This window comes from Aedes aegypti, chromosome 3 (genome assembly GCF_002204515.2).
Source record: "Aedes aegypti strain LVP_AGWG chromosome 3, AaegL5.0 Primary Assembly, whole genome shotgun sequence".
NCBI classification, from domain to species: Eukaryota; Metazoa; Arthropoda; class Insecta; order Diptera; family Culicidae; genus Aedes; species Aedes aegypti.
The window spans coordinates 109763518-109779285 of NC_035109.1; the positions used below are offsets into that span (position 1 = coordinate 109763518).

The window sequence follows — 15768 nt, forward strand, 5'->3', positions numbered from 1 at the left end:
TGACAAATTTTCTTCAATTGCGTATATCTCAAAATCTTTATCAGCTAGAAGGTTGGTGTCTTCGGCAAAGCTGTTCAACAGGTCAAGGACTATTTGGCGATGAAGAGTATGATTGAGAAATCTCCCGCTAGGCTGCGCTAGTAACAAGAAATCGTCAATCTTCTCTTCTTTAAGATCCTTGTCAGCTAAGAGGTTGGTCTCATCGGCAAAGATATTCAGCAGATCAAGGGCTATCTGGCGAAGAAAAATTGGGAATTCATCCACTAGGTGGCGCTAGTGACTAATTTTATTCAATCATCTGTATCTCAAAATCCTCATCAGCTAAAATGTTGGTTTCTTCGGAAAGCTGTTCAGCGGATCAAGGGCTCTCTGGAGGTCTGATTGAGAAGTTTCCCGATAGGTGGCGCAAGTACCATATTTTCTTCAATCGTCTGTATCAGCTGTTCAGCAGATCATGGTCTGTCTAGCGGTGAAGAGTCTGATTGGGAATTCATCCGCTAGGCGGCTCTTAAAAATAAATCTACTATCTTCTCTATCTCAAGATCCTTATCAGCTAAAAGGTTGGTGTCTTCAGCAGATTGAGGTGAAAAATATTGGCGCCAATGTATGGCCAACCAGAAATTATTACTAATGCGTTATTTAAATAGCTATGAAATGTGCCACATACATAATAAAACACAAAAACAATGCAACTGTGCTTCAAGACGCTGTAAGAAAATAACACACTTTCGTAGTTAAATTCTTATAGCCGTAGATTTTCAACTCATACAAAAATCAAAAACTAATTACTGAGGCATCCGATTTGAGTACGATCTTCGGCAAAGTTTTAGCTGACGAATGTGTCTAACAGTATCGGCAGCTCTAACCCTTAAGATCACATAAGGTACCGCGGGGCAAGTGGGTAAATGGGGTAAGTGAAAACAATTGATATATTTTACTGAATATGTGAATTAACGTTTTAAACTCATGCGTAAACCTTTGAGGCCATTGAGAACATTACGATAGGTAAGAGATTTCTGAGATTTTCCAGCCATTATTGCATAATAGAGCGAAAAATTGTTAACTTGTCAACTGTTACTCCGTAACAAGTTGGCGGCGTACAATCTTATTTTAATATTTTCAGTGGAAAAAAGTTGCGGAAAATAATTTTCTGTACCACTTCTTAGTTGTCCTCTGTGACAGTTTCAAACTGCACGCAAAAAAATGTGCGGTAAAAACTACCATTTTAGGGGGTTAACTTAAGCGCTCGCACCGGCAAATTTCAGCAGACTAGAAATGCGCTTGATTTTACCATGTCTGTAGTTGGAATCAGATTGTTGTAAATTATTTCTGTCAAATGTACCAGTAATGCGGTGGGGTGTACCGTTTACATAGTAAATTGGTCTGAATTTCCATAGTAGTTTTGAGAATGAGCGTAGTCAGCTATAATAGTTATTTTTACTACAGATTTTTTTCCCGTGTGCAATAAAAAAAGTTTGAGAATTAATTCGACGTAGACTTAAAAATAACTAAATTTAAACACCGTCAATTTTCTTGTCAGGTGGGGCAAGTGAAAAGTTTATCATTGAAGATTGAATTTGTGTTTTCTCTTTAAGTAGCCATAAGTAAACATGGTTCGCAATTATCATAGAATAACATAATGCTGATAATTCAAGAAACACTATACGTTAAAAGCTATTAGAAATCATGAAACTTCTCTAAAAGATGTTGCCAAACATCACTGTACGAAACTTGGTTGGTTTATGTATCGCTCCGGAAATTATAGTGTTATTCCGTTATTTAATCGTATTTAATCGAATCCTTTCTGTGTCAACCGTTGAATTGCCCGTCTGTGAACATTAATTCCGTGGAAGATCCGGTTTAGTTGGTGATAAGATTGAGAAATCACTTTTAAGATTCTGTGAAACAGTGGTACACTTCTCTCGCGCGATCTTGTTGTTTGTGCGCTTACTACACTTTTCAAGCAACCGTACTTTTGTTTTGCTGTTTACGTACCTGTACGCTCAGTGCACTTTCTCGACCACCGTACTTTCAAATTAGAGCATCTCCACCTTACCATGTCATCGTCCGCTGCTTGCGATCATTGCGCAAAGCCTATCAAATGCGAAGAGGATTGCGTAACTTGTATAGCTTTTTGCGAGAGGATGGTTCATCTGAAATGTACGGTCGCAAAACTCAACAAGGCGTTTGTGAGAATCGTTCATGAAAATCCGAACCTAATGTGGATGTGCGATGAGTGCGCCAAATTAATGAAAATTGCGAGGTTCAAATCGACGGTTTCTTCATTTGGTGAAGCTATTAACGCTATTACCGAAAAACAAGAATCTGTGCATGCTGAGATCAAGAAAGAACTAGCCAAACAAGGACAGCAAATCGCGCAGCTATCCATGCGCATCACCCCGTTAACTCCAATTCTTTCCCAAGAACCTGGTACTTCCTCACGACAACCGCCCTTGAAAAGACGCCGTGATGACGGTTCGGTTTCCAACAAACCTCTCGTCGGGGGCACTAAAATAGTGGCTGATGCAAACGTGCTTACCGTGCCTGAGCCCATCGAGCTTTTCTGGGTGTATCTCTCTCGTATTCACCCTAGTGTTAAACCGGATGCGGTTGAACAACTGGTTAAGGATTGCTTGCACTGTGAAGGAATCATCAAAGCGATTCCGCTTGTTAAGCGGGGAATCGATACCAATCGCCTGAACTTCATCTCATTCAAAGTCGGCATTGACCCTAGCCTTCGCGAAGCTGCGCTCAACGCGGACACATGGCCGAAAGGAATACTGTTTCGCGAGTTTGAAGACAGCACATCAAAAAACTTGTGGCTGCCACGCCAAAACACGCCTGCTATCCTGATTTCCCCAGATCCAGCCAGCTCGCCATTTTCAACTCCGGTATCCGGCATTGTACCGAGCTGTTAACACCTGAATGCTGTAAACCAGAACGCACTGCCTGTCGCATTATGGGAGCCCTCGAACCTCTCGACACAGTCGCGCAAGCTGCTTCCCGCCATCTCAGCCGTTCTGGTCCTGTTGTCGAGTATGGTAACAGGGTCTCCCAACCCTCTCACACAGGCAAGTATTCATCGTTTAGTAGCTCTTCTCCGCTTGATCAGTTCTCACGTTCTAGCGCTGTGGATCCCTCTGCCACCACGAGTAATCGCTTGTATAGTCAAATCGCTGCGACCATGGCCTCCTCATATCTGGAGTCCGCCGACAATTATCTCATTTCCATCGACGGCCCTTCAATAGAAGCTCACTGCGCAACCCAGCTATTTTCACAACCAGGACGCACTGTATACAGCTTTTTGGAAGCCCCTGATTCCTCTAGCGAAGTCGTGCCATCTCCCGCCATCGCTCAGCACAGTCGTCCTGGTCCTTTAGCTAGATGCGGATCAGGGGTCTTCCATCGCGCACTCACAGGCAAGTACATTCAAGCCTCTGTTCCTTCGTCGCCTGATGCGCCCTCAATTTTTAGTGTCAACGACGATATTTCAACTTCATCTGCTGCTGGACAACCAGAACGCATCGTAGAAAGCTTCATGGAAGCCCTCGATCCCTCCGCTACAGTCCTGCCTCTTGCTGCCCACGTTCATCACAGTCGTTCTGGTCCTGTAGTCGGTAACGGAGAGAGGGTCTTCCAACAACCCGACTCTGGCGAGTATTCACCTGTTTCAACATGCACTCATTCGACACCTGACGCACTATTGCATTCCAGAATAAGCGAACCTTCGGCAGCGACTTCGAAACTAGACATCGTTCTGTACTACCAAAATGTCGGCGGCATGAATACAAGTATCGACGATTATCGCTTAGCCGTCTCGGATGCCTGCTACGATATTATCGTCTTAACCGAGACTTGGCTTGACTCTAAAACGCTTTCTAATCAGGTATTCGGATCCGGTTACGAGGTATTTCGTTGCGATCGGAATCCAAACAATAGCTGCAAACGCACCGGAGGCGGTGTTCTTGTGGCGGTTCGCTCTGGACTGAGAGTGAAAGCTCTTGACAACGGCCTGTGGAGGTGCTTGGAACAAGTCTGGGTATCTATCCAGTTCGACGGTCGTACATTGTTTTTGTGCGCCTTGTACATTGCACCCGATCGGGTGCGCGACGCACTATGGGCGGTTTCCATACAGACTGGCGGCCAAAAATATTTTTTCCATCTCATGTCGTATTTATGAGTTTTATGATACAAATTTGATGTTTTATTTTCAAAAACAAGTTTTCGAGACTAACTTTTGAATAGGGCCTATAGCGAAATATTAAACTTTGGTACTTGTAATGCATATAAGCCATTTATGCGATTAACGTTGTGCAAACCATTATAAATATTAAAACTTACATAGAAATTATAATTTGAATGATTTAGCAAAATTCACTTATTTTCTGAATTAGTTTTTAGCTGTTTTCAATAGGAAATGGTTAAAAATATTGGAAAAATTCAAAAAGTCTAAAAATAAAAAAGTGCAAATTTGTGCAGCTAAATTCTTCACGATCCTTTAGTTTACATCTCAAAGTACCCTTGAAACTGAATTTAAGCCTGGGACAACTTGGGACAAAAAAGTACTCGATGTGTTAACTATAAGCTTGTTCGATTTTTTAACCGCTTCATAAAAAACATCATAGAAGCCACTATTTTGAAGCTTTTTTTATTTTTTTATTGTTCTAGGAAGCCTTTATTGTAAGCTTTCAAATGGTGTAAAAACATTTCACGTAAGTATTATAGAAAAAAAGTTATATTAATTTGAGCAAACCATAGTTGTTGTTAATAAAAACAAGTTTTTCTCCATAGGCTCAACTTTGGCACCTCATATCTGAGTGTGCAATGCAAATCATGCCCTAATATTTTGGGGATTTCTTAGCAGACATGTTTAAAATGAAATGGCGAACAAGAATTGAAATTTCGGGCACATTACTTTTTTGATTATTGGCCACCTGATAAGCCATAGTGCGACGTCGAACTTATTAATGCTCACTGTCAATCTGTGTTCTCTATGATGGAGTCAGCATCCCCGACGGACGAAATAATCATTGTCGGTGACTTCAATCTTGCTGGTGTTTCGTGGAAACCGTCTCACAGCGGTTTCCTCTACCCGGACCCCGAGTGCTCGTCGTTCCATGCCTGTGCGATTAATCTGTTGGATAGCTACAGTGCCGCCACATTGACTCAAATCAATCACGTTGTCAATGAAAATAACCGTAGTCTGGATCTATGTTTCGTGAGTTTCCAAGAAAAAGCACCAATAATTTCCGAGGCTCCGTGCGCCTTAGTAAAAGATGTCGCTCATCATCCTGCGTTGATGATATCTATTGAAGGCTACCAGATATCCGAATTCGACGATCGCCCCGCCTCTGTTTCGTACAACTTTGTGAAAGCCGATCATCGTAGCATTGCAGATGTCCTGTCAAGTATCGATTGGGCAACTATTCTTGACCCCCGCGATGTTGAAGTCGCTGCAACTACTTTTTCAAATGTTCTCTCATATGTCATCGACAGGCATGTACCAAAGCGCATACATCTTCAAGACGCACATCCTCCCTGGCAAACAAAAGAGCTTCGCCAACTTAAGTCGCAGAAGAGAGCCGCTTTAAGGAATGAGGATCAATAACGAATATAAAAGATTAAGTCGCTTATGTTACTCTCAGCACCAGCGAGATATAGAGCTTAAACTTAAAAATAAGCCCAAATCCTTCTGGAAATTTGTAAATGAACAACGTAAGGAATCTGGCCTTCCGTCGTCTATGGAGCTGAACGGAGAAATCGCATCTACCACGCAAGAAATCTGTCAGCTGTTCGCTGAAAAATTTGCCAACGTTTTCAACGATGAGGGCATCACCGAGGACCAAGTAAGCCGCGCAGCCAGTTATGTTCCTCTGAATGGTGAATCGTTGAGTGCTATCGACGTACAATTCGACGCGATCACCAAGGCCACTTCAAAGCTCAAATCCTCAAATAATCCGGGGCCAGACGGTGTCCCCTCCGCACTCCTGAAAAAACACATCGACAACTTGCTAGTTCCTCTCCGTCATCTTTTTCAAATGTCGCTTTCCAGTGGCACTTTTCCGTCCTGCTGGAAAACCGCATACATGTTCCCAGTACATAAAAAAGGAAGTAAACACGACGTGAATAACTACCGAGGAATTGCGGCGTTGTGTTCCGTCTCGAAACTTTTTGAGCTTGTCGTTATGGAACCTTTGCTCTCACACTGTCAGCAGTATCTCAGCCCCGACCAGCATGGTTTCACTGCGGGCCGGTCAACTACCACTAATTTACTGTGCCTCACATCCTACATCACTTATAGCATGACGGAACGTACGCAGACGGATGTCATATACACCGATCTCTCTGCTGCATTCGACAAGCTGGACCACGCTATCGCGATCGCAAAACTCGACAGACTTGGTGTCAGCGGCAATTTGTTATGTTGGTTCCGGACGTACCTCACCGGTCGTCAATTATTGGTTTCAATTGGCGATTTCAAATCCAGTAGCTTTTCTGCTTCTTCTGGCATCCCACAAGGTAGCCATTTGGGTCCGTTGATCTTTCTGTTGTATTTCAACGATGTTCATCTGCTAATCAAAGGTCCTCGTTTGTCTTACGCCGACGACCTAAAAATGTTCCTACAGATCCGCTCTACAACCGACTGCCACTTTTTGCAACAACAGATTGACGCTTTCGCTAACTGGTGCTCTCTTAATAGGATGGTAGTTAACCCAGTCAAATGTTCAATTATAACGTTCTCACGACTGAAGCAGCCGACCCTATTCGCCTACAGTCTGTATGGGACGATTATCGAACGCGTTAACCACGTGAAAGATCTGGGTGTCATCATACACTCACAATTGTCTTTCAGGCAGCATGTGTCGTACACCGTAGACAAGGCGTCCAGAACCCTTGGATTTATCTTCAGGATCGCCAAAAACTTCACGGACATCTACTGCCTAAAGTCGCTTTATTGCTCCCTCGTTCGTTCCACTCTGGAATATTGTTCTGCAGTCTGGTGTCCTGCATACAACAACGGCGCCGAGCGAATCGAGTCGGTTCAACGCCGCTTTCTACGTTTTGCGCTTCGCAAACTACCGTGGACGAATCCGTTCCGCCTACCTAGTTACGAGAGCAGATGCCAACTAATAGATCTCGAGCTACTCCGCACGCGAAGAGACACAATCAGAGCTTTGACGATCGCCGATACGCTTCAGGGACGAATAGACTGCGCATCAATCCTCGAACAAATTGACTTGAATGCTCGACCACGACTGCTCCGCAATAGTTCGCTCCGACGGACGAACTACAGTACTAACGGTGGGATCAACGGATTACTGAAACTTTTCAACCGAGTCGCATCAATCTTCGACTTTCATCTCACTCGTGAGTTCTTACGTCGAAGATTTTCATCCTTTTTTGCTGGACGAAACAACTGACAACGGCTTTGAATGTGCTTCAGATTAAGTTTTAGCTCTTGACTTCCATATGTGTTATTTGTAGATTTGACCTTTCTTGTCTCGATTTGTATGTTTTTAACTACCAACATCATTGGGGCCTCACTTTGCCTGTTGATGTAACAAATAAACAAATAAATAAATTACAATGTCTACTTCGGGCAGCCAATTAAAAGGAAGACGTTGACTAAAAATTGCAATATTAGACAACACACGGAAACCTCGTGGAATGTCTTTGTAAAGCTAGTTCAAAACATAAAAATGGGGTATAGGTCTATCCACATAAAAAAGATTCTAAATACGTTATTGAAGGATTCCGTTCGATTTCTCCCGAAGAGTTATCCGACGTCATATCCGACTTTCTCAAAAACAAATAACGAGCGGTGGAATTTCTACAGAGCAGAAATGCAATTGCTGTCCTATAATGTAAGAACTAACATTGGAAATGTTGCAGTTATAATGTTGTCGAATCATTTCAACTAACATAACTGAAGAGAAGAAAATTCAAGTGAAAAGAATAACATTTTCTTTGTTTACATGTTATTTATATAATTGTTCATTGGGAAGCCTTATCAAATGTTAAAGCTAACAGAAATCTTGAATATAACTGTTTGTTTTTGAATTTATTGTTCAAAACGGTAAACTTTTCACTTGCCCCACTTTTGGGGCAAGTGAAAAGTAAGGAGACATTTTTCAAAAACTTTTTCTGTATTTTTTTCTTCAATTTTTCATAAAAATCAATTTTAGTATGCTGCTTATATTTGGTGGGAATCAAGCTAAAAAATATACACGACCTCATTTGTTTCAATTTAAAGTCTCTAGAATTTGAAGAATCTCAACTATGGGAATTCCATTACCCACTTGCCCCACGGTACCTTATGCAATTACTATGACCGATTGTATGACTTGCTTGATTTTTCCATACTAATTCTCATACAAACTTTAAAGGGCTTGTGCAGTCTCAGTTTTTATGACAAATAACTCAAATTTTTGGAGGACACTCAGAATTCGATCTGAAATCGAATGAGCGGTGTGGAGCAAAAACCATTTTTTGAACCACCCTAATGGTCGTAACTGTTTGAATAAAGCATTGGTAACAATTTCTGATCTGCCATACATTGGCGCCAATATTTGTCACCTCCAGATAACTTTCAATCAGCTGAATATCATTACCGAAGACATCTTGAGGTAGTGAAGATTGCAGAATCCTTGTTACTAGTGCCACCTACCGGATAAATGTTCAATCAGACTCTTAACCACCAGATAGCCCTTGATGACCTGATGAAAAGTTTATCGAAAACACCAATTTTCTAGCTGATACGGATCTTGAAATACACGCGATTGAAGAAAACTTGTCGCAAGCGCCACCTAGCGGATGAATATTCAATCTGACTTTTCACCGCCAGATACCCCTTGATCTGCTGCACAGCTTTGCCGAAGACACCAACCTTCTAGCCAATTCGGATGTTGAGATATCCGTTTAAGGCCAATTTTGGAACCCTCATGTCCACGTTTTCGTTACCTAGAAAAGGGGAAGGGGTCAGGGAGGATGTCTTACCCAAGGATTGTAAGACCAACTAACCGCATTTACTTCAAAATTTATTTCTAATTGATTGATCTACTGGTCTCTGAATTGTGGCCATTTGAAAATTCAAGATTCGTTCCAGGTTTTAAGGGTTTATTAATGTAGAATTTTTATTTATTTTATCTTTTTCAGCCAGAGGCTGGTTCATCTCTGAATTATTAATGTAGAATAATTTCTCGTAATCTTCTCGTACATTAAGCACCGACGGCAGTTCTTCGATCAACCAGCCAACTTTTGAAGCCGATCATTTATTTCGAAGGTTAGTGTTTCTTGCGTCACTTGACTCGCACCTGCATGTTCCCATTTCAGCCGTTGGAACGCATCATTTCGCTTCTTCAAAAGCGTTTCCATTGTCCCGGACCAGACGCGGATTCTCTGTTATCCGGAGCAGAAAGACCAAAATGTTAATCGACGGAGCAACATGCAAGAGCGGACAAAGCCAATGACTGAAGAAAACCGATGAAATTATGTAGCGAAAACTGAATAATTCTCGGAACAATAGTTTGGAAAAATGGCTTGCTTTTCGTTTCGTGTGCATACCTATGATATTACATGAGGTCGATCATAGCGGAAGCCGACGTTTCCATCTGGGCTCGACTCTCTTGATTTTTTCTTACCGTTTGTTGTTTTCTTGCACAACTAACCATAGCCATTACCAAAAGTAGGTAGGATTAAAATTTTTGCAATCACATCACCAAAAAAGACTAGCAGCAAAAAAAAAACACTTAGGTATCTATTAAAAATTGCCAAAGGCAAAAAAGAACAGAATACACTGTGTAAAACGCATATGTAATGCGAAACCATAAAGGTGACAATTTAAACTAACATATTTCTAATCCCACACTACTTAGACTTGAGACTGAAGAAGAGCAGCTGAATATCTTGGAAAAGTAGGGGTCACCTGTTAGGTAGACTTTTCTCACCAGAACAGGCAGTCGCGGATTCTTATGTCGTTTTCGTTTTTAGGAACTGGGTCGGTGATCAACGCATAAAGAAACCAATGTCAAATAAATTGTAGTACAGTCGAACCTGAATCGGGTTGGGGTTGAAACTGTGATTCAGAACGGGTTGCGCCAGTTCCAACCTAGGTTCAAAAACGAATTCGACATTAGTCAATTGAAACAAGCGCTACCAACACTATCTAGGCTGATAGGGAAAAGGAAGTGAATATTAATCACATCAAATATGCCCAAACCTCCGGTTAGTTACCTGTCATTAAGATAGAGCAACACTTACCCTTCGTGATCCGAATTGGTTGTCGTTCGTCTCTCTCCTTTTTCCCATCATCGTTCAGCTTTGTACCACCACCACTTCCTTCGGTACTGGATGAGCTAATTTTCGACGGCGACGTCGTAATCAATTCCTTGCTGGTAGCCTCGAACGTTTCACCCTCATCCGAACTGGTCATTGCCAAATCCTCCTCCAGGGTTGGCATGTTACGGCACACCGTGGACGTAGTTGCCGTTCCGTCGTCGTCATCGTCTCCGTTGTCGAATTTGGGAAGAGAATGCTCCGAAATGAGAGGTCCATCCTCCGGGTGTTGTTGTTGATCCACGACGTTGAGCTCCTCTTCTTCCAATTGGGGTTTTGAATTTTTACGCTTTCGTGGTTTTGAGCCGCGATTGCGAGTGCGTACCTTTGATGGAAGATATTCTTCGTCGGTGTCATCTTTGACTTCTCGCTTTTTACGTCCTCGCCCCTTACGCTGTTGGCCATTGGAATTGTTATCTTTGAGCTTCTGTTTTTTCGGAGGTTTAGATTGGAATGGATATTTCTGGTAGTTCTGGATGATTTTGATGTTCGGAGCTTTTGGTCCTTTGGCCATATCCGGTACAGATTCGCCTTCGGGAGCATAAGTCTCCAGTTGCATGTGAACAGTTTCCGGCTGAATACTTTCATCGCAAATTGTGTAACTTATAGCGATTGGTTCCGTTACTTTCTGGGGCTCAACTAGAGGCTTTCCGTCATCCATGATGGTTTTGAGGGATTCCAGGTGATCCTCGCTGGGGACTTGTTGCGACTGCTTCTCGCAATCTGCAAACAGCGAATCCATCAAAAACTTTTCCTCCGGGGAAATGGAGTGGAAAACTAGTTCGGAATGTTTGCTGTTCGCTTCTTTATCGATAAATGACTCAAGCATGTCCTCTAGCGCTATATCCGTTGTTGGCAATGGGAAGCTATGCTCATCCGACTCATTCTCATTCTTGTCGCCGTTCAGCGAGACCTCTTGCACCAATTCTTTTGTAATAGCTTCCTTCAAATCTAGCGAGTGCATTAATTCCTCTTTCGAATCGTTTGCTAACTTACCATCGGTTATCTCGTCAGTTGATTCACTCTGTCGTTTATCGTTCTCAATATTGGTCGTTTCACCTGTAACAATCATGGATGGATCAGCGAGCAAGACGTCATTCGCCGAAATCACAACCATATCCTCATCCGGAATCGATGACAAAACCGACGTGACCGAAAGCATACTCGATTTCGATGCCGATCGACCAACGGATCTGCGGCGCTTTTGGTATCCCATCATGGCTGGATCAACTTTCTTCTTCTTTTTGACTGGCGGTTCGATCAAATCAGCATCTACAGATCTCTTTCGCGCAGTTTTGGATTTCTTACCAACACCGTTCACCTCCGGAGTTGTGGTGACCTTACGATTATGCAAAGCTTTTGCCTTTTCAGACTCTTCAGAATGCATCTCGGTATTCCGGGAATCAATCGAAACCGTTGATGAATCCACCACAATTGGAAAGGAATCTTCCGATGAATCCATTCTGAGGTCCACATATTCCGTGGATCCTTTCTTCTTAGACTTCCGTTTCTTGCTTTTCTTGTTCTGTTTGGTTTTTACCTTCGATTTCGGACTGATGGAAATCGTTACTACTTCGTCGTCCGTCGAGGTCAATTCAATGGTGGGGATTTCATTTTCCGAGAAAAGATTTCTCGGCGAACAAGGCTCTTCCTTGATCCTTATCACTGTCAACTTTTCACCGTCTTCCGTTTTATCTTCGGCCTCGTAATCCATACCTCCCATGTCTTGGTAAAGGTCCAGCTTTAACTTCAACACGTCCGGATCCTCCTGCTGGAAATTGAAATAAGTATAGCATCAACGGTAAATACTAGTTTGTTTCGTTGAAGGTTTAAAATATTAAAAAAAAAAATTGTGGATTTCGCGCGAAATGAGAAGCTTGCGTTTTCGTTTTTAGAGACTGAGGCGGTGATCAACACATAAACAAACCAACGTCAAGCAAATTGTGGTTCGGTCGAACCTACACCGAGTTGGGGTCGAAACTTTGATTCAGAACGGGTTGCGCCAGCTCCAATCTAGGTTCAAAAACGAATTCGACATTAGACACCGCTAGTGTAGGGCCCAGATAACTGTAGCGGTAAATGTGCAGCTATTCAGCAAGACCAAGCTGAGGGTTGTGGATTCTAATCCCGCTGGTCGAGAATATTTTCTCTTAACGGAATTTTCTCGACTTTCCAGGGCATAGAATATCTTTGTTCTTGCCACACGATATAGGAATGAAAAGAGGTCAATTTGACAAAGAAAGCTCTCAGTTGATAACTGTAGAAGCGCTCATAAGATCACTAAGCTTACAAGGGAAGGTCACGATGGTGTTACACGGGGTTTCCAACCGGACTATTTTTATTACACTCAAAATAATCCAAACGTCATTGTTACGTGAAAACATACGTGGTTTTTTTCCATCGCACTTTTCACGTAGCTCTTACGTTAATCATAGGTAGCCCAGAATGAACGCATGAACTTTTGAACTTCGTCCATTCCACCGTCGCTAAACGTAAGAGCTACGTGGATTTTCCGGTAGCCTTTACGAAGCGTTTCAATAGGACTTAGATGGTTTTGCATTAAATTTAACTGTAATAAAGACCGATCTTATTTCTAATAGGCTTTGGAAGAAAACTAATTCCCAATTGGAAAATGTAAACAAACTTAAAAAATTGTGATATTTTTATTGCCAATCTGAGCATTTTGATTCCTGTTCGTTTCCCCAATGTTGTAAGTTTGGTCTGTCTTGTTGTAGCCTTCGCGTGCTATAATTGATAGAGGTTATAAATAACGTATAAAATATGAAGTAATGCACGGATTCTTCGGTATTCAAAGCATATTTACCTTGAAATCAATCTTACACAGGGTTTAAAGCAGCAGCAGCTTCTGAAGTTCTTCTAAAATCAAGCGGGCGCCATCTTAGGATTTGAGCTCAACACCGAATGTACGTACACTATGCAGATGTCAAAATGAACTCAGGCACCTACGTGAATTCCACGTAAGCGCGATAGGTAACCTCAGTAAACATTACCGAGTCACTATTTGATGGTTATGAATGGTTTAGTGATCTTTATCTTGGTCAGGTGAAGTGGAGGTAAAATGAATTTGGAATGATCTACGTGATTTTTCACGTAGCAATGACGTTTGGATTTTTTTGAGTGTAGATTCTACGTGTCAAAATATGAAAAACCCCAAAGCCTTTCGGGTGATGGACCAGTGGTGTAGCCAGGAGGACTCTAAAAGGGGCAATTATATTATTAGGCTAATTGTGAATTTGACAAAAATCAAGACCAACAATTGAAAAGGCCTCACGTCTAAAATGTAAACAAATAGGTTTTCTGCTGATTTCAGTGTATAAGAGCCTATTCTTACTAAAACATACAATAGTTATTCAAAAATATGCATAAAAGTTGAAAAAATAACATTTTTTTAAAAGGCCCCATATCATTTTCCGCTAACCAGGATATTCATCGCAAATGCGGCCTTTTCTCAAAAAGGCCTCATTTCTATATCTGACGGAAACCGAGTTGAGGCCTGTTAAACAAACATCAAAATTGCAATGTAGATTGCGAAAAAACGTTCCAAACTCACTAAGTAGATGCAGGTAATACTACGGAGCGACTGCTCCTTGTATTATTTTATACAGTGGTTGTCTAAACGGCGAACATTATCGGGTTCCTGTAGACTGATGTATTTTGTATCATACTACCTAATAATACCTGTGTCAGCCTGTCTGTACTTCACAGACAATCAACAAAAACACGATTTGGTTTCAATTGCATGAAAAATAACGTTCAATTGTAATATTATTTCAATTGAACCAATATTTCCACACATTTTCTCGACGACAAACTCGCGTAGCACATACATAATGTTCATGGATGACGAAGGGTTCAATCAATCACATATTTAATCGACCGCACGAATCTTCTCTTGCTGTAGGTTTCTCCATGTACTTTACTTCACCACTTAACACTCTTCTACACTTCAAATTTTTTATTTCATCATCAATTTTAAATGATTTTCAAAAGGCCACATCAGAAGATGATGAAAAACCAAGCCACAACTAGAAGGCCTCAACACATTTTAGAGTAAACAAAGGCGTCAACTCACAGGCCTCATCAGCGTCGGCCGGCGTCTATGGCCACAAATGAAAAGGGCTGCACAGCTTTTGGTGAAATAAAAGCCTCATTTCCTTTGACTCGTTTTTTTAGCAGGATTTTTTGCTAAAATGATAGTAATGAATATTCATAGCTATAAATTAGTTTATCTATCGACTTTCTGGACGATAAAATAACATAGGGGGATTGGGGGCATAATGAACATACGGGGCGAAATGGACACCCATATTTTAACACAAACCATTCAATTTCAAGTAAATTGTAATATGCAGAACTGTTAAGAAACTACCCTTTCATCTATTTTTACATGATACAATTATTATAATAAGGAAATAAACGAAAAATGCTGAAAATTCAATTTTGTGTGTCATATGGTAAAATTCTTATAATTTTGACCCAACTGAAAATAAGGTTTTACGGACGTTTTATGTCGTTTGTTGCCAACGCTAGCAGCACTGCGGATTTGAATACAATATCCGACCGTGAAATGTCTCGAGTCATGCGTAAGTCTCTATGCGTGACATACGTCAATGCCAGGGAATGAGGAAGATAAGATGTTTTTCGCAAGTCATAGGTGAAGGAATATTGTATTGAAACTAAATTTATTTCTCGAAGTTAATAGTAAGCTTACAAAAGTATTTGGATTGTTCTGCATTTTATTGGACTAAAATACCCGGTTTGCTGCACTGTAAGTTGTAGTAGATTATTAATTATTGAATGCAGTCCTGAAATACAAATGAATTGTTTTCGCATAGGTTAGCACAATCAGAACCAGCCTGTTATAAAGTGAATTTCACGTTTGCTGGTGATTATTATATCGGTTGTAAGTTAATAGTTATTCTACCCTTAATGCCAAGATAGTTACGTATGTTGTTCTATAGGGTTTTATACCACTGGAGTACCACTGGAAGCATATTGTTGGGATAGAAGAACTAAGGAGACCAGTTTGTAAGTAGCTAGTTAAACCTAACCTCTCTCAATTACTAATAAAATTCTCCTTAGCTTAAAGAACTCGGCACAAGGACATCAACCGTGCGATTCTACTAGAAGGTCCGAAAATTTTCCCAACTTCGTTTTTCGTGAATATTAACTACACGCACTCCTTTCCATACTTTTTTTCAATGTTGACACAAACTAAAATATTGATTGAGCGTATTTATTGTAATTGTAATTTGTAATTGCTCAATCCACACCCTGGCAGACAATTATCCGCCCATCTAGACACGGGCTGGGTGAGGACCTACCAAGCCTCCCCCGTTAACATGTCCTATACCGTTTAGCACACCGGGATCTTCCACAAGCAGGCGCCGGAATTAAAGCGGTCCCACAAGC

At 41.3% G+C, this 15768-nt stretch overlaps 1 protein-coding gene across 4 annotated transcripts in view; it reads right to left on the reverse strand.

Annotated features, from left to right (window-relative positions):
• LOC5564875 (microtubule-associated protein futsch) overlaps positions 1-15768 on the reverse strand; it is a 37501-nt gene that overhangs the window by 16953 nt on the left and 4780 nt on the right. For 3 of the 4 annotated variants that reach the window (XM_001649174.2, XM_001649173.2, XM_021850455.1), the window contains exon 3: positions 10261-12106. In XM_001649174.2, the coding sequence (XP_001649224.2) occupies positions 10261-12106 (1846 nt within the window). The remainder of the gene's footprint in view (positions 1-10260; positions 12107-15768) is intronic. The other variant, XM_021850456.1, reaches the window with a different exon arrangement.